This window comes from Capsella rubella, unplaced genomic scaffold (genome assembly GCF_000375325.1).
Source record: "Capsella rubella cultivar Monte Gargano unplaced genomic scaffold, Caprub1_0 scaffold_5, whole genome shotgun sequence".
Classification (NCBI taxonomy): domain Eukaryota; kingdom Viridiplantae; phylum Streptophyta; class Magnoliopsida; order Brassicales; family Brassicaceae; genus Capsella; species Capsella rubella.
In genome coordinates, this window is record NW_006238919.1 from 12,300,424 (window position 1) to 12,320,629 (window position 20,206).

General features: G+C 34.9%; 5 protein-coding genes and 1 non-coding gene across 9 annotated transcripts; 4 read left to right on the forward strand and 2 right to left on the reverse strand.

Annotated features, from left to right (window-relative positions):
• The first annotated feature begins 439 nt into the window (after positions 1-439).
• Positions 440-3,516, forward strand: LOC17886726. 2 transcript variants are annotated; one of them, XM_006293162.2, is made up of 6 exons: positions 440-508; positions 1,273-1,739; positions 1,827-2,149; positions 2,234-2,284; positions 2,367-2,836; positions 2,910-3,516. In XM_006293162.2, exons 2-6 carry the CDS (start codon positions 1,348-1,350, stop codon positions 3,210-3,212), a joined length of 1,539 nt encoding a protein of 512 aa, XP_006293224.1. In that variant the 5' UTR covers positions 440-508; positions 1,273-1,347; the 3' UTR covers positions 3,213-3,516. The 2 variants fall into 2 exon arrangements, with proteins under 2 accessions (XP_006293224.1, XP_023638228.1); XM_023782460.1 differs by lacking the exon at positions 440-508 and adding an exon at positions 652-670.
• Positions 3,517-4,980: 1,464 nt separating this feature from the next.
• On the forward strand, positions 4,981-7,137 carry LOC17886960. 3 transcript variants are annotated; one of them, XM_006291821.2, is made up of 2 exons: positions 4,981-5,412; positions 6,320-7,137. In XM_006291821.2, exon 2 carries the CDS (start codon positions 6,350-6,352, stop codon positions 6,929-6,931), a length of 582 nt encoding a protein of 193 aa, XP_006291883.1. In that variant the 5' UTR covers positions 4,981-5,412; positions 6,320-6,349; the 3' UTR covers positions 6,932-7,137. The 3 variants fall into 3 exon arrangements, with proteins under 3 accessions (XP_006291883.1, XP_023638611.1, XP_023638612.1); XM_023782843.1 differs by having other exon boundaries at positions 6,323-7,137; XM_023782844.1 differs by having other exon boundaries at positions 6,388-7,137.
• Positions 7,138-11,021: 3,884 nt separating this feature from the next.
• LOC17887476 (protein IQ-DOMAIN 14) lies at positions 11,022-14,058 on the forward strand. The gene is made up of 7 exons (XM_006290874.2): positions 11,022-11,272; positions 11,731-11,839; positions 11,943-12,051; positions 12,137-12,577; positions 12,674-12,883; positions 12,971-13,087; positions 13,195-14,058. Exons 3-7 carry the CDS (start codon positions 11,968-11,970, stop codon positions 13,870-13,872), a joined length of 1,530 nt encoding a protein of 509 aa, XP_006290936.1. The 5' UTR covers positions 11,022-11,272; positions 11,731-11,839; positions 11,943-11,967; the 3' UTR covers positions 13,873-14,058.
• Positions 14,059-14,694: 636 nt separating this feature from the next.
• On the forward strand, positions 14,695-16,837 carry LOC17886862 (L-type lectin-domain containing receptor kinase V.5). The gene has a single exon (XM_006290644.2). It carries the CDS (start codon positions 14,695-14,697, stop codon positions 16,666-16,668), a length of 1,974 nt encoding a protein of 657 aa, XP_006290706.1. The 3' UTR covers positions 16,669-16,837.
• A 380-nt stretch (positions 16,838-17,217) lies between these two features.
• Positions 17,218-17,342, reverse strand: LOC111830769. The gene has a single exon (XR_002834112.1). It is a non-coding gene; the product is annotated as a small nucleolar RNA snoR86 (small nucleolar RNA).
• Positions 17,343-18,247: 905 nt separating this feature from the next.
• On the reverse strand, positions 18,248-19,627 carry LOC17885946 (salutaridine reductase). Its single transcript, XM_023783476.1, has 4 exons — positions 19,590-19,627; positions 19,218-19,479; positions 18,795-18,977; positions 18,248-18,646 (listed from the first exon to the last, which is right to left on the reverse strand). Exons 1-4 carry the CDS (start codon positions 19,625-19,627, stop codon positions 18,248-18,250), a joined length of 882 nt encoding a protein of 293 aa, XP_023639244.1.
• Positions 19,628-20,206: the final 579 nt, after the last annotated feature.

The following is a 20,206-nucleotide window of genomic DNA, read 5'->3' on the forward strand; positions in this document are numbered from 1 at the left end:
TATTGGTTCAATATTAGATTGTTCTTAAAACAAAGTTGTAAAATTAGATTTTTTAAAGTAAACAAATGATTAAAAAGTGTAAAATATACTTTGATAATTTAATTTTAAAAAATCTATTTATAGAAATGTATATTCATATATTTTTTGAATATCTAATTGACAATTAAAAAAAATCCAGGATACAATAGATTTGATTAATATAACCTAGTAAACCGGATAATGATCCATAATAAGACTAATTTCAGTTAATTTGTCGGTTCGGTTTTTGAAAAAAGTGGTTTTAATCGAAGAAGAGCGAATGGGAAGAGGGCACGTGGAAAACAAAGGAGACAGATAGAGAGGGAAGGACCCGTTTTAGGTTTTTTGATTGAAGTATAAATAGATTTCGATCAGTAGACGTTTTTTTAAGTGCCTTTACACATTCCCTTCTCTCCCTTCTTCTTCTCTCTTACTCCTCTTCTCGCCGCAAACCACCCCAAACCTCTCTCACTCACTCTCTCTTTCTCTGGTAATCTCACATCATCCCTCTCTCTCTTCTTTCTTGTATACGCAGCTCTAACTTTTATTCTTTATATGTTTACTCATTTTCTTTGCTTAGATGGTTCCAAATGTTTGAACTTTTTTGTCTTTGCTGCTGCCATGTGAGCTTCAGCTCTGTTCTTGTTCGTAGGTTAGATTCCTTTCTTTTATGGTTGTCATATTCTTTGAGCATAATTGTTGAGAATTGAAGTCGTGTTTTGTCCCGGTTGCTCAAAATTTTTGAGCTTCGTAGATTGATAGTGATTGAGGCAGCTTCAAATCTGAACATAAGGAATACTTAGAATTGACTTAGATTGTGGTACCCGATTGACATTCTCTATGCTTAGTTGGTAGCAAATATTTTACCTTTACTTTTTTTTTCTTCCATGTGAGCTCCAACTCCGTTCTTGGTCGTGGGCTAGCTTCCTTTTTTTTAAGTAGTGTTTCAGATTCCTTGAGTATAATTATTCTGAATTGGAGTCGAGTTTGTCTCAGCTGCTCACAAGTAACAGAGGCAGTTTCAAATCCGAACGAAAGGAATACTTAGAATTACTTTAAAGATTTTACTTTGGCTCTGAACAGCTTTGTCTTTTATAGCCTAAATACTTAGGGAATGAAAATCTAGATTTTTAGTTAATTCAGTGGGGAATGTGATGAGATTTCAAGAAGTCTACTAAGATTTTGTCTTGCGTGATGTATTCTACTTTCAATGTGAATGTTCTAGCAGAGGTACTCATAGTCTTTTATCCACAGGATCTTCATTGGGGAGCATCACCCGGATTTTAACATTCGGTTCCAATGTGAAATAAGAGTGTGTTGTCAGTTGTGATGACTGTGGCTGAACCACATATGGAGCTCAATCAAGAAAGTAAACAATTCAATGAAGATAAGTTATCGCCAAAGAGAGAGCCAAGTCCTGGAGGAGAACATGAAGAATGTGGTCTTGTCAGTGCTAATACAAGTGAGGAAACTGTGACTTCAGTTTCTGGTGGTGAGGAGTTGGATGTTGATATAGTTGAATCTGATGAAAACAAAACATCCACCAGCGATGAGGACCCAAACGCTACTGAATACTCAAGCTCATTTTCCGACACTGAATCTGAGAATGCTGACATGTTGCTTAATGGACTAACCGGAGAAGCTGAGGTCGAATCTCATTATTGGGATGAAACCGATCTAGGACCTGCTTATGATTCTTTTAGCAGCATTTTTCATTTTAGGTGTGTTTTTCTGCCTGAATCCTTTCCTTCTTGTCTCCTGTTCTTGCTGATTCTCTAATTCGTCTCCTCTTCCGTGTGTTTTTCTAGGAAGAAAAGGCTAACTAATCACTGGAGGAGATTTATCAGGCCACTGATGTGGCGATCCAAGTGGGTTGAGTTAAGAATTAGAGAGTTAGAGTCTCGGGCATTAGAATATCCGAAAGAGCTTGAGTCATATGATCAAGAAAAGCTTGAAGCTAATATTGATCCATCTGTGTTGGAAACTTGTGGTGAGGGGATAAAGTCATTGCCTTTTTCTAATCCGTGTTACAAAAAAAGAGCAGCAAAGAGGAGAAGAAAGCGTAAGAAGGTTGAGAGCTCAGATGATATAGCTTCATATATGGCATGTCACAACCTCTTTTCTTATGTTGGTAAGAGACTACTATACTCGTAACAGTTAACTCTGTCCTACTTTGAGCATATCCTTCATGTATTGCTATGGTTTTTTTTTGCAGAGACCAAGAGATTGAGCTCAGATGGAATGACAGTGGCTGATGACTTTGGTGGTATGTTAACTAAAAATGCAATAGTCTCTCATTTTTTTCAGACTGTTAATGTTTTGGTGTATTGATATGTTGCTTCCGGCAGTTGCAAAAGATCCTTGGATTGATTCAAAGGAACCGGTTGACTTAGACGACGATGACTCACTTTTTCATCACCGAGAAGGAGATAGTGTCTTAGAAGAGGTTCTCTGGAAAATCGAGATGGTACATTCGAAAGTTCATAGATTGAAATCCCAAGTTGATGTTCTGATGTCCAAGAACGCAGCCAGGTTCTCATCCTCAGAGAATCTGAGCCTTCTTGCTGCAAGTTCTGCGCCTAGCCCAACGGTTTCTGCTGGAGGAAATGGAGATCACATCTCCATTGGAGCAATTTACAACTCTTCACAGCATATGGCAGATTATGTTCTTGGTGATTTAGTTTTCTCTTCCGAAGGAGTGATTTCGAGCTATGGGGATGCATTTCATATTCCTGACATAATAGAAAGTACTGTTGGTCTTTTCGCGGATGCGGATGTTACTTTACATCATCCCCAAATTGGAAATTCTTGTGAAGATGTAAGTGGTCTTGGATACTTAAGTTATGTTTCAACATCCTCTTCCATGTTGACTGATTCCAACTTATTTGCAGATTTTGGATAATATATTGATTCGAAATGGAGTAGCTGAAGAAATGAATGCTGATTTGATGGAAACTAGTAGCCATGATGAAGCTGAGAAAGCAGAGGAAGGAGAAGGAACCAGTGTGCCGCCATTGCAGCAGAATCAAGAAACAGAACAATATCACCAAGCAGTACAAGGCCGTGAAGACTCGGTTCTTAGATCATGCTTAGCTTCTGAAATGGTTGTTCCTAGGAACAAAAGGACAAGAGGTGGGGAACGTAAAGCTAGTTCTTGGTGCAAGAAACATCTCAGCGATCCTGAAAGCCAGTGACTGATGAAAAAACTCACTAAGCTTTTGATGAACAGAGTCTCTCATGCCTCTCTAAATTTTCCCTTAAACCACAGCAGCGGCTATTTTCTACTTATTTCTGAACATTCCTTAGTTTGATTTTTCTTTCTTTCTGCAGTATCTGTGTGCTTACAGAACATGTAACTTTGTTTTCGTATCATTTTTCTTCTTTAGCTTCTTTTCGGTTTTATGATGATGAAAAGTTAAGAGAGAAGACACAAACTGTGTATAATAAGTTTTGAAATTGTAGTTCTGTTACAAAATATAGAAAATTTTATGTCTAGAATTCTTATGAGCAGAATCATCTTCTTCTTTCACTTGGGTTCTTTAGTTTTCAAAATTTAATAACATTTCTACTGTATTATATATTTACTAGATATTGAACCCAATATTAATTCTATTTGATAAATTATAGAGCATATATGCTGTATTTACTGTTTCACGAGTTTGGAACTTGTTTAATACATTGTATTACGAGATGAGGAAAGTAGGAAGGGCTGGATTCTTTGTGTAGTAGCCTTGGTGGCCTATCATGTGCCCTTGGTGGGTGATAATCAAAAAGTGCCTTCTTCAAGTGGAAATTAATCTGATTCTGATCATCCCAAAAATTAAATTTAGATTTAAAAGGATTATAAAAATTAGAAAAAGCTTCAAGTTTCAGCTTTACTGTAGTTGTTTGTTTAAATAATTGTTGCACATTGAATTATTTTATCAGTTTATAACAAAATAAACAAGACCAATCATAATGTTGTAGCAGCTTTTTGGAGGTTCTTGATATAACACCACCCACGATATCAAATTGAGAACCATGATTGATTATACTATCTATAATGTTCATATATTTCTCAATTATTTCTGACTTGTTTGATCTCTCATCTCTCTATAATATTAAGTGTCCTCTTTCTTTCTTTTTTACAATTTTATCGCTTATCACAATTTTAGCATGCGGTAAGAAATTATACTTGTTATCTTGTAATAATTTATTTATCGGTATTACATATAGTGCATGTAATTCAATAAATCTCATAACTCATTACTGAACACACCCTCTTGGATGTATATTTTCACATCATTATAACAAAAAAAAAATTACAAAAGCGAATTTGCAAATATATATCATTTGATGGACATGCATATACATCATTATGTGTAAAAATTAGTAAAATATATAAATAGTGTGAAAGCTAATAAACGCTCTAACTATGATGCATGCCCATAATAATCATCTTTCAAAAGAAGATGGTCCCATGAGGTTAACATGATTAATCCAGCACTTAATCCCTCTTTCTTAATTATTCTCATTTATTCTATGTATACTCTATATAATATTTGTAATTAATCTCTATTGGAAGAAGATAATAAGCTTAAGTAAAGATTAATTAAGAAGAACTCATCATATAAGAAATTTCTAATATATTTATAAGTTTCTTGAGTAAAGAATAAAAGATTTTTATGATAAGAAAAATATGGTACAGTTGATTATTTATGTCAAAACTCTCGGACAATTCCTATATAATCAAGAGTCGATATGAGAATTTGCATAATTTTATAAAAGCTATAAATCCTTACGTGAGTTTCTCTATAATCTAATAAGCTAAACAAAATTATCATTAGACAAGAACAACCATTTCTGCTTAAGATTAATGAATATATATAACATGTAAAATATATATATATATATATATATATATGAAAGAAGGCTGTCTCATATGAGATTAATTGATGCATGAGAGAAGACTATATACTCCTTAAAGGCTTCCAATGGAAAGTGGATCATGAGGACTATGGTAATTGCATTAAAAGCACCAAATTCTCTCTTCACTTTCTCTTTAGGATTTTTGAATCTCTTATCTTTCTCTCTCTCTCTCCACAACTACAAGACTCCTATAACTGTAAAAGCAAGAGAGAAAAGAAGAAGAGAAGAAAACAGCAACTCTTAAAGAATGAAATAAAGAAGCAAAAAAAAAAAAGCTAAGTCAATTGTTTAACACTTTCACTCTCTCATCTCTCTCCTCTCTCAAAATCTCTAAAAACTGGCATTGGCCATATGAAAAAATATCCCCATCTTCTTCTCCACCCTTTGGCTATCTCTCTCTCTCTCTCTAAACTATTCACTTACTCACTCACTCTTCTCCTTCCTCTGTATCTGTTTCATGCAAGATTCAAAGACATCACCTGCAAGGTATGCATACTACTCTCACTCTCTTCATCAATGCTTATTACTATTCACTTTTGGATTTTTTGCTTCAAAATCAAATCAGGGTTTCATAAACACTCACATGATTATGTAACTGTTAATTCGGAGAGGCTTTCTCTTAAAATAAAAATGAAATACAATATCACAATCTTATTTTTGCAGAGAGATCAAATTCTCTTCTTATACATGATCCATCTTGTATAGTTTCAAACCAGATAAACAGTCCCAGTTCTTACCTTCGATATGATTCTTTTGATCATATATACTTTAAGATTAAAAAATTAACACCTATTTTACTATATGATGGAATTCAAAGGAACTTTGATATCAATAGTTGGTAAAAAATGTACTTTAATTTGTAATTTAGCAAAAAAGAAGGCGTTTGGGCCAATGTTGGGCTTTATCTCAATTCTTCCCAATCGTCAGTTGTTTTTTTTTTTTTTTTAATTTCTTCTTTTAAACGGCCATAAATATACAATACTTACAAGATACGCATCAAACGCAAAAAAAGACATGTACCACCACAATAAAGATGCTTTGTTTGTAAATGGATTCATAAATTTTCAGATTCTTTTATCATTTATCAAAGATTTTATGTCATAACACAACTGTCTTTAATAAATGAAAACATATTTTTACTGATCCATAATTAGTAAATCAAACTATTACTCTAATTTGTTTCCTTGTTAAAGTCAGAGAAGAAATAGTTTTCTTTGTTTCCCTTTTTCCCTAAACCCAAACTTGGAATCTATAAATTACCCCAATTTTAGAAGTTGTAAAGCAAATTAGCTAAGCTTCTCCAAAATATTTCAAATCTCTTAGGCGCTTTTAATTGAATTAAACAACTAATGATGATGATACATTTATGTTAAATTTATATTTTGGTTAATAGTAGTAATCAGCACCAAATAAAGAAAAAGAAATGTGTGAGTGTGACATAAAAAAGGTGATGGCAAACAGAAAACCTTGGTACCAGAGAGCTATGGCGGTGGCGAGATTCGCGACCAGTTGGAGAACTATCCCTAAATCATCATCAGAGATTAATACTCGCCCGTCTAGAAACCCTAGCGTGAACAGCAAGTCATCGTCGAGTCAAAACCAAAACCATCAGCTGAGGAAATGCACGTCTTTGAAAGTAGCTGCGAATTCGTTTACTAGGGTTTGTCTCTGCGCTCCGATAGGTCCGTACGACGACGTTTTCCGAAACTATGTCCCGCCGAGGAGAAGCACAAGCTATCCTCCGTCGAAGCCTCTTCCGATGGTGACGGCGAGGATGAGTACGGATTCAGGGAGGAGGATGTTTTTTAGAGGGAAGTCGTTGAAGGAGAACGAGTTGATGAGGAGGTTTGTGGTGGCGGAAGAAGAAGCGGTGATGGAGAATAGGAGGAGAGATCAGATGGAGATTGTGAGGAAGAGGAATCAGATGAGGAGGAGGAAGAAGCTTGGCCCTAGTCCTCTTTCTCGTATGGTTATCGCTGAAGACCATCAAGTTTTTCATCTATGATACTTCTTTTTTCTTTTTTTTACATCAAGAACAGAGGAAAAAAAAACTATTCAAATGAAGAAACGAGGAAGAATTTTATTTTTCTGTTCTTGTAATTGTTTTTTTTTTTTTTTTTGGGGTTGAATTGAGAGATAGATAATTAACCAGAACACAAATCCCTCATGTAAAACGGTGCCGCTTTGTTTATTTAGTTGTTGTTTATTGTGTTGGGAAAGGTTTTATGAAGGATGGAAAGGTAATTATACAGGATTAAAATGGTTTATTAATTGTCTAAGAGCATCAGCATTGGTGTAATACCAATCTTGGTCCCTCCATTATTTATATAATATTTAGATCATAGAACTTTTAAAATTTTTGAGTGTAGGAGCATTGGTGTATCTAGTTATTTGTCCTTTTATTAAATTAATCATATTTTTAATTTTTAAAAATAATTTTTATAATTATATAAAAAAAACATGGAAATAAAACATATATCATCCCATTCATTGGATTTTATTATTACAAAGTTTATAAAGTAAAAACAGAAAAACATATAATTATGACATTATTAATATAAAACATCAAGCATATTTTCAATATATTTTCAATTTATTAAAATAATTAATTTTAATTAATAAGTAAAAACATATGAAATATTGATTAATATTAAACATAATAAATATTACAAAAGTACAAAAAGGATTAAGATGGAAAAAAAACCTTAATCCTTTTTTGATATTATCATTATATTAGGGAAAAATGAACGCTGATATTATGATTATATTGGGGAAAAAAAAATGAATACTCATCTCATGATCATAGCTGATATTGCAAACTAAATAACACTGGATTATCAATGAAGAAGGAATCATGTGAGTTGCACATGGGATGCAAGAGATGGCATTGACAAATGCTGCGTAGTCGTGGATACGTGACAAATGAGTTAGTGCCACGTTGGATGAAGAACTTTATGAAATTGTCCCGTTTTAGTTAACGTTTCTTTGGTTTAATTGCATTTTTGATTTAAATTTTTATGGTTTATTGAGTAGGACTTTGGTTGAGTACGCGGATGTGCATGCTCTAATTGGTCTGATTAAAGTTGGTTACTTTGGTCAAGCTATTCAACTGATCATCGTCTTTGATATTATTTTTAGTATAATATATGAAGGGATGATGCTTAAGATTGAAGACTGGTTGGTTTTGCTATCGTTCTCGATCTTGATCAGAATTTTAATAATTAAGAGTAATTAAGCCAATATATTTTACTTACTTCCATTGTTATGGATGTACACATGATTGATTTGTTTTCCTTTCAGAATGTCAATGTAATCTAGTACACATCCATAACAATGGAATATTGATTAATTATTGCTTGCTTGCATGCATGCATGCATCTACATAAAACATATATATATAAGTATGGAGTTTAGTATAATATATGTATTATATAATAAGTAATAACATAATTAGATATCATGTTAAGTTAGCTTAGCTTGAAAGGCACTCAAGAGCTCGGGTCTCTCTGAAATATCTGACATCATGTGATGTTCATGTTATACTCATTCCAGTCCATCATGTTTCCTGTTTATAAACATTTGTGTGTATCCAGATTTTCCTCGTAATCTGGATAACTAATACATCATGGCCAGTGAGCATTATATTCCCACACGAATGCATTCGGTTTGTATTCGACTCGTCATTATCAGTGTTTACTTTGTCTAAGTTTTAGCTGCATGCAAGTACTATATACATCCCTCTCTCTCTCTAGATGATCGTATCAAGATCATAAAAGAAATTTGGTGACAAAAAAACTGGAGAAATAAAAAAAAAAGTTGAAAGAAAAGAAGACACTCAGCTCGTACGCACGCACGCGCACGACAACCAAAGTATGTGTGTCAGTCACAGACAGTCTATGAAGAAGAAGGAATGTTGGGGAAGGAGACTTGTCACTTGTCACTTTGGGTTAATTGCATACAAGTTTTGTTTTTGTTTTAATCAATCTTCTTTGCTTGAATTGTATTCCAAGCTCTCATCTCATTTTATTTCATTATTGTTCTTAATTAATTATTTTCTAGCATCAAACCTGCCTCCTATGATTCCTATTGTTATTACCAATTTATTTCCATTATTACTGATGAACGTCTCATGAAACAAACTACTGTATTACGTACGTACAATTTTTTTTTTTTGTTAATCCAAAACATCAGTGTCAAGCTGGTTGAGTTTTATTTTTAATTAACAAATATTTTTTATGTTTAGTACCGCATTTGGGCTGTGAGATAATGACACGACTTTTCTATCTAAATATTAGTATTATTTTAAATCTCTTTGCAGATAATATTAAGAAAACATATATTTCAATAAATTAATAATGGTTTTATACTATTTCGTAACATAAGAGTGTTTTCATTTTCACAAAAAAAAAAAAAAGAAAAAAGAACCAACTCATGGTGATTTTTGTTGTTGAATGATTTATTGATTCATCATTGTCCATACCATAAAGAACCAGAGTTTGTTTTCATTACGAAATAAATTAATCGTATTTTAAAACATTTAAAAGGATTTAAGTATCCCGTTTTCACATATTTTTTTTCCTATAATTTATCGGTTATAAGCTCCATTTTTTTTCTGTAAACTCAATAGTCTGTACTTTGTTGAATGTAGGCCTGGGCATAAAATCCGAATCCGAAAATCCGAACCGAACCGAACCGAAAAAGTTAGATTAAAATCGAACCGATATTGGAAAAATAACCGATCGGTGTTAGCTTTCAATATTTTTGGATATCGAAATAAACCCGATCCGAACCGATATCCAATAGATATCCATATATAACCGAACTTATAATATATACTTTAATATCTTTAGGATATATACAATATATACTTTAATATCTTTACGATATATACGTTTGCCGCATAACGGATGAAAAATTATTTTTAATTGATTTAGGATGTCACTGAATTTTGCTACTTTTTTATTATGAATTTATGGTTTAGTTTGGTTTATTTAAAACTTTTATGCATCGACACAGTTTTATGCTTCAATTTTATATATTGGTATGGTATTATGTTAGTTGGTTCTTTGAAATTGTCATTTGACTCATTTCTATTTTTATAAATAATTGGATAGTATGAATTATTTGAGTATAATTGGATTTAAAAATATCCGAATAAAACCGAATCCAATAAATTTTGGTTAAAATTTAATTATCACAATTATATACAAACCGAACCGAAATCCGAAATATCCAAACCGAAACCGAACCGAATTTTATAAATATCCGAATGGATATTAGAATCAATATCCAAAAAATCCGAAAACCGAAAAATCCGAACCGAACCCGATCCGATATCCGAACGTCCAGGCCTAGTTGAATGAATGCGATAGTTTATGCTTAAATATATATATATGGGATTATTATTATTTAAAACATATTTCCGTAACTAATATCTGGTAAATATAAACCGTTGATGAATGATGATTCAATCGATTATTATTAGACCAATAAGTGGGAACGAAGGTGCGTGTGGGTGTGGTCGTCAGACACACACACACGACCAAAGAAAGAATCAACCTCGTCGTCTACGATTTATAAAAGAAAGAAAACAAATATTCTTGAGATGATTGCCTTCTTCAGTAGCATAAAACTGACGTAAACGTGATATAAGTAATATATGTTATGTATACGACAGAGTCCTTCCACCAAACCTAACCGTTTTGGTCAATTATTATTATTATTATTCGTAACATCTCTTAACTAATAATGTAACTCAAACATTTCACAATTACGATGATGTTTTTCTTTTATAAATTTTGTTGGACTGTTACTACTAACAACTAGCTTAGCTTTCATTATCTATATATCTATCATCTAAGTCTGGTTAAATTAATGATTATATCAACTAGTTTTTCGTCGAATTTTTGAAATGAGAGTTTGGTTTCTTTAGGTTTTCTTTTTTTTTTGGGTTTCCTTAAATTGTTTGTCTTTACAATGAAGTAAAGTTAAAACAAGATTGAGTGAGAAAGTGGCCAACTAATTCTCTCTGTTCCATCAATCTAAAATACAAATTGATTTGATTTGATTATTAATCCACAAAAAAGGTGGTCAGAGAAACAAAAGAAAAAGGTATTTAAAAAAAAAAAAAAAGTTTGCTTCCATACCAGCTAGACCCAGAATCAAAGTATAGCAGACTTTTTCTTCTACATATTCAAAGTTACTTATCTCCAAAATACAGAAAGAAGAAGAATAAAATGTTAGGAAAGCAATAAGCAGAAGAGTCTTTCTTCTTTGGTTGCTTTTTTGATTTCTTTCTCTGTAACAGCTTCTTTACTCTTGAGAGTCAGAGATCCCATAATCAAAGGTTAGTTAAAGATTCATGTTGTTTGTGATTATCCAAATAATTTAGTTTTGTACCATTTGGGTCTGCTTAATCACAGAGTTGTGTATATAGTTTGTTTTTGTTGGTTTCTTTAATTTACATGTTGTCCAAGTTATCTATCTTTTAGATTTGTATCAAATTCTCTGTATTTTCTGAGGAAAAAAATTCCATACAAAATCGATATAGTAATACTAATATTGTGTGATATAATCAGTTCACCTAATTTGGGCTAGAAAGATAGAGTTGGATTTAAGATTTCTCAAAAGTTAAAATATAAACTTTCCTTTTTCATGAAAGCTCTCAACAACTTGAAATCTTTATTTTCTGGCAGTTTCCTCTTGTCATTGATTGTTCTGAGTTAATATTTCAGTTTTTTTTTCTTTCTCTTTTGCTTTGTTTTAAACTCTTTTGTCCGAAACTCCTGTTTCAATATGTTGCAGGAGTTTTTCTATTTTTGTGCTTCAAGCTGTTCCTCCTCCTTGGTAAAAACAGAGCAATCATGCTAAATTGTGCCGTCCTCTTATCAAACCTTGGCCGTCATCTAACTAAGTAAGCAAATAATGTTTTATGATGAGCATATGCTTGTATCAATAAAAGCTTCTTAATTTTTTTTAATTTTTTATCGTATGTGTCTTTTTGTTATTGTTAACAGTTAAAAGGAAAGTAATGTTCGAGAAATGGGGAAGAAAGGAAGTTGGTTTTCTGCAATCAAAAGGGTTTTCACACCACATTCCAAAGAGAAACAACTAATCAACAACAACGTAAGCAAGTTCCTTTTTTACATTTTGGTGAATTGATATGAGAATGAAGTGTATATACATTTATGATGGTTTTGTGTTTTGAAAGCAAGAAGCAGAGAGAAAGAGTGAACACAAAGAAAAGAAGAAGAAAGGTTTTGGAAAGAAACTAAGGAATGGAGAAACCAATACATTTCTTCCCATTTTTAGACAGCCTAGTAGCATTGAAAAGATCTTGTGTGAAGCCGAGCGAGAGCATAACCTTGTCTTTAGGCCACCAACTCCCTCCACGGATCGAGCAAAGGCTTCATCAGCCTATCTTCCATCTCCTTCTTTTAGGCCTGCTTCTCCTAAACTGCCTTCTCAGAGATATGTCTCTTCTCCAAAACCAATTTCGCCAAGACTTGCTTCCTCTCCAAAGCCCCCTTCTCCAAGAGCCGTTTCGCCTAGGATTGTGCAGCGGCGCGAGTTTGTGTATAGACCAGAGCCAACTCTACTGGTCAGAAATGCTACTGCTACAAAGATTCAAGCAGCTTTCAGAGGTTACATGGTACTGTCAAAAAACATTCTTGATTCTGTTTTAATTGTCACCATTAATCTCAAACAGTGAGCATCCATAATTTAGGAAATGTAAATTTGTGTGTAGGCAAGGAGGAGTTTTAGAGCTTTGAAAGGTCTTGTTAGGCTTCAAGGAGTGGTGAGAGGTCACAGCGTGAAGCGTCAAACGATGAATGCTATGAAGTATATGCAGCTTTTAGTCCGAGTCCAAACACAAGTCCAGTCACGTCGCATCCAAATGCTGGAAAACAGAGCTAGGAATGACAAAGATGACATGAAATTAGCCTCTAGCCTTATGGTAAGTAACGCTCTCATGAATCTTAGTGCCACAAGAAAAAAATATCTCTAAATTGAATCACTTGAGCACTGTTGTTCTTTCTCGCAGTCTGAGGATTGGGATGATAGTGTCCTGACAAAAGAAGAAAAAGATGCGAGGCTGCATAGGAAGATTGATGCTATGATCAAAAGAGAACGTTCCATGGCCTATGCTTATTCTCACCAGGTAATATACTCATCTCTTCTTTTTCTTACTCATCATACCAATGTAATATCTAAGGTTTTCAGAAACAACACTCTGTGACTCATTGACTCTGTTTGTTTTCTACTCAGTTATGGAAAAATAGTACCAAGTCTGCTCAGGACATTCGAACAAGTGGCTTCCCACTTTGGTGGAACTGGGTGGACCGGCAGAAGAACCAAAGCCAGCCTTTCAGGCTAACACCAACACGACCGAGCCCAAGCCCTCAGCCTCAATCTAGCAACCAAAACCATTTCAGGCTGAACAACAGTTTCGACACTTCCACGCCCAATTCATCAAAATCCACATTTGTTACTCCATCTAGACCCATTCACACTCCGCAACCATACAGTAGCAGCGTCTCAAGATACTCACGAGGAGGAGGAAGAGCTACACAAGATTCTCCTTTCAAAGATGATGACAGCCTCACAAGCTGCCCTCCGTTCTCAGCTCCAAGCTACATGGCTCCAACAGTCTCAGCAAAAGCAAAGCTGAGAGCAAACAGCAACCCGAAAGAGAGAATGGACGGTACACCGGTCAGCACAAACGAGAAGAGAAGGAGTTCGTTCCCTCTTGGTTCGTTCAAATGGAACAAAGGGTCATTGTTCATGAGCAGCAACAGTAACAACAAGGGTCCAGGTTCTTCTTCTTCTGGTGCAGTGGTGCTTGAGAAACACAAGACCCTCAAATCCGTAGGAAATTTGAGTATTGATTCTACTGTCTCCATGCCTGCAACAGTTGGGAGGAGAGCTTTTAACAGATTTGCGTGATTTTTCTTTCAATGCTTTGACTTTTTTTTTTTTCCTTTCTCAGTTTGATTTCTTGATCTTACATCAATTTTATGAGTGGTGGTGATGATTTTGAGTGTTCTTGATTACGATTTTTACAGATGTAACATAATAATAAAGTAAACAACTAAAGCAGAGGATTTGGATTGTACAGTGTGATCTTCTTTATATATATCTTCTCTTCATTTTCCAGAACTAGGGCTTCGATTTTCGAACTACATAGACTTTGCCTGTTGATCACGAATCTTTCTTTTGGGCCAATCAACAAACTTTAAACATTCTTTCGGGCCCAACTACAACATTCTTGCAACTAAATTAAGAAAACCCAATCAAAATATAGTTTTTAGTTCCTTTCTTTTGAGTTTTGATAACTAATTTATTGGTTGCATTTTGGATTTTAGATAATTGAAAAGAATGTTGAAGTGTAAGTTATGTAGAGCATATCAATATTTAAAAAAAAAAAAAAAATTAAAAGTCAATCCAAAGATACATTGCCGCCATGTCGTATCATTTTTTTGTTTTTCCTTTAAAATATAAATATTTTCTGGTCAAAGACTTTGGTTGTGATAATTGATTTGTTTCTTCTTTTATTGCGTCGCTGCTTTTACATACTACTATTGATCCACAAAGCCTCAAAGGATTAGACATCAACGAAATATCCTTGTTGTAAATTTTGACCAAATGTCATAAAAGTCAAACCTTTGACGTTTTTAGTGTTTCTTCTCAACACTCAAGAGATGATAATATCACAGAAGATCAAAATCTTTCACACAAACCAAAAAGAAAAAAAGAAAAAGAACATCAATGTCTCGTGAACATATTATTCTCTGTCAAGCAATTCTTGCTCTGTTCTTTACTCTGTTTTACAATTCCCATGCCTACTTCGTCCCACACGGATCTGTAGGAATCGGCTACAATGGTTACTTCACTTTAACCAACACAACAAAACACGCTTACGGTCAGGCTTTCGACAACGAACATTATACAGTCAAGAACTCATCAACAGGTCTCCTAACATCTTTCTCAGTCAACTTCTTTTTTGCGATCGTCCCTGAGCATAATCATCAAGGCTCACATGGTATGGCTTTCGTTATGTCTCCCACAAGAGGCCTTCCCGGAGCTTCTTCCGATCAGTACCTCGGAATTTTCAACAAGACAAACAACGGTAAAAGTTCGAATAACGTGTTAGCTATCGAGTTAGATATACATAAAGACGAGGAGTTTGGAGATATTGATGATAATCATGTTGGGATTAACATTAATGGTTTGACATCTGTTGTCTCTGCTTCTGCTGGTTACTATGATGATAAAGATGGAAACTTTAGAAACCTTTCTTTGATCAGCAGAAACGTAATGAGGCTTTCGATTGTTTATAGTCAACCTGATCAGCAGCTCAATGTTACTTTATCTCCTGCTGAGTTCCCTGTTCCGCCTCAGAAACCGCTTCTGTCTTTAAACCGAGATCTCTCACCGTTTTTGCGTGAGAAAATGTACTTTGGATTCACTGCATCGACAGGGTCGGTTGGAGCAATACATTACATGTTGGGTTGGTTTGTTAATGGAGTAGTCGAGTATCCGAAATTGGAGTTTGGTATGCTACCAACCCTTCCTCGGTATCCTAAGAAATCATCTAATAGAACAAAAACGGTTTTAGCGGTCTGCTTAACGGTATCCGTGATTGCTGCATTTGCCGCCTCGTGGATGGGTTTCATCTTCTATCTGAGGCATAAGAAGGTTAAAGAAGTTCTTGAGGAATGGGAAATTCAATATGGACCTCATAGGTTTGCTTACAAGGAGCTTTACAATGCCACAAAGGGTTTCAAGGAGAAACAACTACTTGGGAAAGGAGGTTTTGGTCAAGTCTATAAAGGAACACTTCCAGGTTCTGACGCAGAGATCGCTGTGAAACGGACTTCTCATGATTCAAGACAAGGGATGAGCGAGTTTCTAGCCGAGATTTCAACCATTGGTAGGCTTAGACATCCAAATTTAGTCAGGCTTTTGGGGTATTGTAGGCATAAAGAGAATCTCTATTTGGTTTATGACTTCATGCCTAATGGAAGCCTTGACAAGTATCTAAACCGTAATGAGAATCAAGAACGGCTGACTTGGGAGCAACGTTTCAAGATTATCAAAGATGTTGCAACTGCTCTCCTACACCTGCATCAAGAATGGGTGCAAGTCATCATTCATCGAGATATCAAACCGGCTAACGTTTTAATCGACCAAGAAATGAATGCGAGGCTCGGGGATTTCGGACTTGCGAAGCTGTATGATCAAGGATTTGACCCTGAAACATCTAAAGTAGCGGGAACATTCGGGTATATAGCGCCAGAGTTTCTAAGAACAGGAAGAGCGACTACAAGCACTGATGTGTATGCCTTTGGGTTGGTAATGCTTGAAGTTGTCTGTGGTAGAAGGTTGATAGAACGACGTGCAGCAGAAAATGAAGTATATCTTGTGGACTGGATCTTAGAGCTTTGGGAAAATGGGAAAATTTCCGATGCGGCGGAGGAAAGTATACGTCAACAAGGAAACAGGGGACAACTTGAGCTGGTTTTGAAGCTCGGCGTCTTGTGTTCGCATCAAGCAGCGTCAATCAGACCAGCTATGAGTGCGGTTATGCGGATTTTGAATGGCGTTTCACAGCTTCCAGAAAACCTTCTTGATATCGTAAGGGATGATAAATTCAAAGGATGGCCTGAGACATCAATGGAAGTACTACTTGATGTGAGTTCATTGGAGGTAACACATTCATTTGTCTCCCACGGACGTTGAAATTTTTGGTTTACCAAGGTGATACACAAATCTGAGCTTCAGGCACATTTATATTGAAAAATTGAATTGTCAGCAATACAAAAGACGATCATATATTTTTTCCGGCTATGTCCAACTAAACCACACTCGTCTTTCAAGACTTCTATATCCTGACGTCTCTTTTTCTCAATAACTTCAATCGTTCGGTTTCTTATAAAACTGTCAATTTTAATTGAAATTATCTCAATGGTTACGAAATCTTTCAATAGAACAGTTATAGATTGGCCAATTAGTTGACGTTTTTTTGTGTTCAAATTGGCTAATTAGTTGCAATATTTGTTCTTTCTTTAGAGCATTAAAGATCATACAGAAACAAAAAAGCAGGTTCTTCATGTCAAATCTGATACTAAAACTTCTGTCCAGTAATAAGGAATGACCGTAATGTTCAGTCATATTATGCATGTACTCTTTAACATTGCAAAGATCGTGAAACCTATGAAGAAACAGATAAAAGCATCACGAAAACTATGAAAAGAAAAAAACAAAGAAAAGATGTGGAATTGATAAAAGAATGTAGCGACTTGTTCGAGGCCACGATCAACATTGAGAAAACTTGATAGGCACGGAGAATCGCTATTCGTTATTGCCAACCTTCAAGGCAACTTACGCCATTTTTTAATTTGACGTCATTGCTCTGCTAATTGGCTTTTCTTATAACTAAAAAAAACTTAAAAAAATACGATTGGAGACCAAAAAAACCATAACAACAAAAAAAAACAGCAAAATAGACAACTAAAGAACCCTAGAAGATGAAGAAGAGATAAACTATGGCTTATAATCGAGCAAAGAGATGATGATTCTGGAAGACTACGACTTTACTGATTATATATAGAAGAAATAGAGCGGCTGCGGAGGAACGAGTACAAAACCCTAATCTCATTCTTTTTATCAACCCGACGAAATAGACGTATATGGGCCAAAGGGCCTACTTACTATTCAACATGGGCTCAGATCCACAATGTAATTGCTTCGGAATTTTTATTATTAAACCTATATACACTATAGTTTTCTACTCCATTATCATTTTCAGAACTGGACGTGAAATTTCAAATCAATTATTTTTGGTACCGTGCGTGATAGGTTCCAAACATTATTCGTTCGGTATAACTTGGGATGTTTATCTTTTTTTTTGGTAAAATATAACTTGGGGATGTTCTTTTTTTTTTTTTTTCGTCAACTTGGGGATGTTCAACTAATTGATATATCTATCCTTAGCCATTATAGTCGTAAACTAAAACCGATCAAAATAAAAGTGAATCAATTTCGCTAATGACAAACTCTATTCTAAGACAAATAATCACCCTTATCCAATATAAGATCCTAAAATGGTAACAAATTCCGAGTTTGACCTAAGTATACTGATCCAAACTTGACGACTCTAGAATGTGATCAAATTTTTAACATATACATAAAATGTATATTAGTATCATTTATTTCATATACTATATTGTTGCAACTACTGAAATAGACATCATCATGTGATAACCTAATTATTATGCGCGTGTAGGTGAAGAGAGCTAGCTACAATACTAATAGAGACTCACAACTTTGAAATAATTTTCTTAGGCTCTCCCAAACATATATAGAACTTGCCGGAAGCCAGCTTATCCGGAGGAAGCAACACTAACTTGGCGACAGTGGCAGCAGCCTCGTCCGCCGTGTGAGTCCCCTGACCACCGGTCATAGACGTACGAGTGAAACCAGGGCAAAAACAATTCACACTTAGTTTTTTACCCTCGTAACGTCGAGCCAAAACCCTAGAATAAGCGTTTAAGGCCATCTTTGAGATGGCGTAGTCAGGCCAGTTCTCCGGCCATCCTTGTTTTTCCCAAGTCCCGCTCATCACGTCCTCCAGAAATTGGGTCACAGTCGCATCGATTTGTTCATCGGTAAGGTCTTCACTTTCTAGTGTTTGTCTTATACTAGGGCTTCTCAGTTTCTGTATGCCAAAACAAGAGAAGAAGAGATGTGATATCGTACGTTTAAGGTCTTCATTATATTAATTATATTTTATATTTATTCTTGTCGGTCCATATACATATATAGTATAGGAAGAACCGAAGGAGAAAGAGATAATATAGTATTACGTTTAATGTGCCAAGCCTTGAACTGATGTTAAGGATGCGGCTAACGGAGTCTGAACGGCGAAATAAGGGCAAAAGCGCCTCCGTTAAAAGCTTGGCACCGTAGAAGTTGGTCTTGATAATGGTCTCTGGCTGTTTGATTAAATTCTCACCGACAGCGTTAAATGAAACCGCCGCATTGTTCACCTGAGCAACATGACGCCGTGTTATGATTCTATATATGTATATGAATAAATATTGACTGTGTGCTTGAGAAAATTGTGACTTTCTTTTTGTTTTCTATCAACATATTGTTTTTAACCCAACAAGTTTTTTTTTTAAACATGGAGTTGGTAATACTTTATATATAGTAGTTGTGGACTAAGTAAATGTCTAGTGCGAATGAGATAATTTATTGAAACATAAGAATATTAGTTTGTAAATTACCAAAATGTCGAGTACTCCGAAGTTGCGACGGAACGAGGAGGCGAAGGTGGCGATGGAAGAAGGGTCGGAGATGTCGAGGCAGCAAAAATGAACGTTTCGAAAGCCATCGTGGCGGAGGGAATCGGCTGCTTGGCTTCCGTTTTCGGCGTTTCGGGCAGTTAAAACGACGGTTAGTCCAAGCTCCAGTAACCTCTTCACAACAGCAAAACCTATACCTTTGTTTGCTCCGGTCACCACAGCTGTTGTTCCTTCCGACCACCACCTACAGTAATCACAAACAACAATCAAAAATTGGTTTTACGGTTATGTAGGAAGAGACTTTGCTTGCACACAAAAACCTTTTAAAGACGGGAATGATTTATATATGTGTACCTATTTGTTGAAGAAAGAGGAGAGGTTACATGATCCATTTTTATTATTTTTGGAAAGCAACAACAATGATGCTAAGAAAGACTCGATGAAGGGATTATATATAATTACATAAATAGGGTTAAGTAAATAGACATGGATCTGAACACATGCATGTTATATTGATTTATAAATACACAAACAGATCATGGTTGTCTTCGTTTGTGTGATGGCGGTGCCAGACAAATAATAAAAATAAAAATAAGCCAAAGAACTCGTGAATAATGCTGTAAAATATTAATGTCAAGTCATTTAAATATATATATATTCATTAACGTCCATGCGTTCTTATTATTTGGAGATTCGATCCACCCTTCAACGTTCCAGACGGCAATAGCAAAAAATTTATTTGGTTTTTGAGATTTTTGTTTCTTATAATTTTCATTCGGCGCCGTTGATGAAATAGGTTTTGTCCAATGTACAAAATATACAATGCTAACTGGAAATGTCAAGAGGCTGCGTCATGAAAAATATACGTACTAATAAAATGCACACTTCGATATTTTTTTTATAGTTATGCATGGTATTAATCAATATATGATGGATTACCAAAACTTTAATGTTTATGTATATTTATAATT

Coding starts and splice junctions, on each gene's coding strand:
- LOC17887476 (XM_006290874.2), top strand. CDS start 11,968: ATGGGGAAGAAAGGAAGTTGGTTTTCTGCAATCAAAAGGGTTTTCACA. Junction 12,052..12,136: donor AACAACTAATCAACAACAAC/GTAAGCAAGTTC, acceptor GTGTTTTGAAAG/CAAGAAGCAGAGAGAAAGAG. Junction 12,884..12,970: donor AATTAGCCTCTAGCCTTATG/GTAAGTAACGCT, acceptor TCTTTCTCGCAG/TCTGAGGATTGGGATGATAG.
- LOC17886960 (XM_006291821.2), top strand. CDS start 6,350: ATGTGTGAGTGTGACATAAAAAAGGTGATGGCAAACAGAAAACCTTGG.
- LOC17886726 (XM_006293162.2), top strand. CDS start 1,348: ATGACTGTGGCTGAACCACATATGGAGCTCAATCAAGAAAGTAAACAA. Junction 2,150..2,233: donor CAACCTCTTTTCTTATGTTG/GTAAGAGACTAC, acceptor TTTTTTTTGCAG/AGACCAAGAGATTGAGCTCA. Junction 2,285..2,366: donor AGTGGCTGATGACTTTGGTG/GTATGTTAACTA, acceptor TGCTTCCGGCAG/TTGCAAAAGATCCTTGGATT.
- LOC17886862 (XM_006290644.2), top strand. CDS start 14,695: ATGTCTCGTGAACATATTATTCTCTGTCAAGCAATTCTTGCTCTGTTC.
- LOC17885946 (XM_023783476.1), bottom strand. CDS start 19,627: ATGGATCATGTAACCTCTCCTCTTTCTTCAACAAATAG. Junction 18,978..19,217: donor TCGGAGTACTCGACATTTTG/GTAATTTACAAA, acceptor CATGTTGCTCAG/GTGAACAATGCGGCGGTTTC. Junction 18,647..18,794: donor CAAGGCTTGGCACATTAAAC/GTAATACTATAT, acceptor TTTGGCATACAG/AAACTGAGAAGCCCTAGTAT.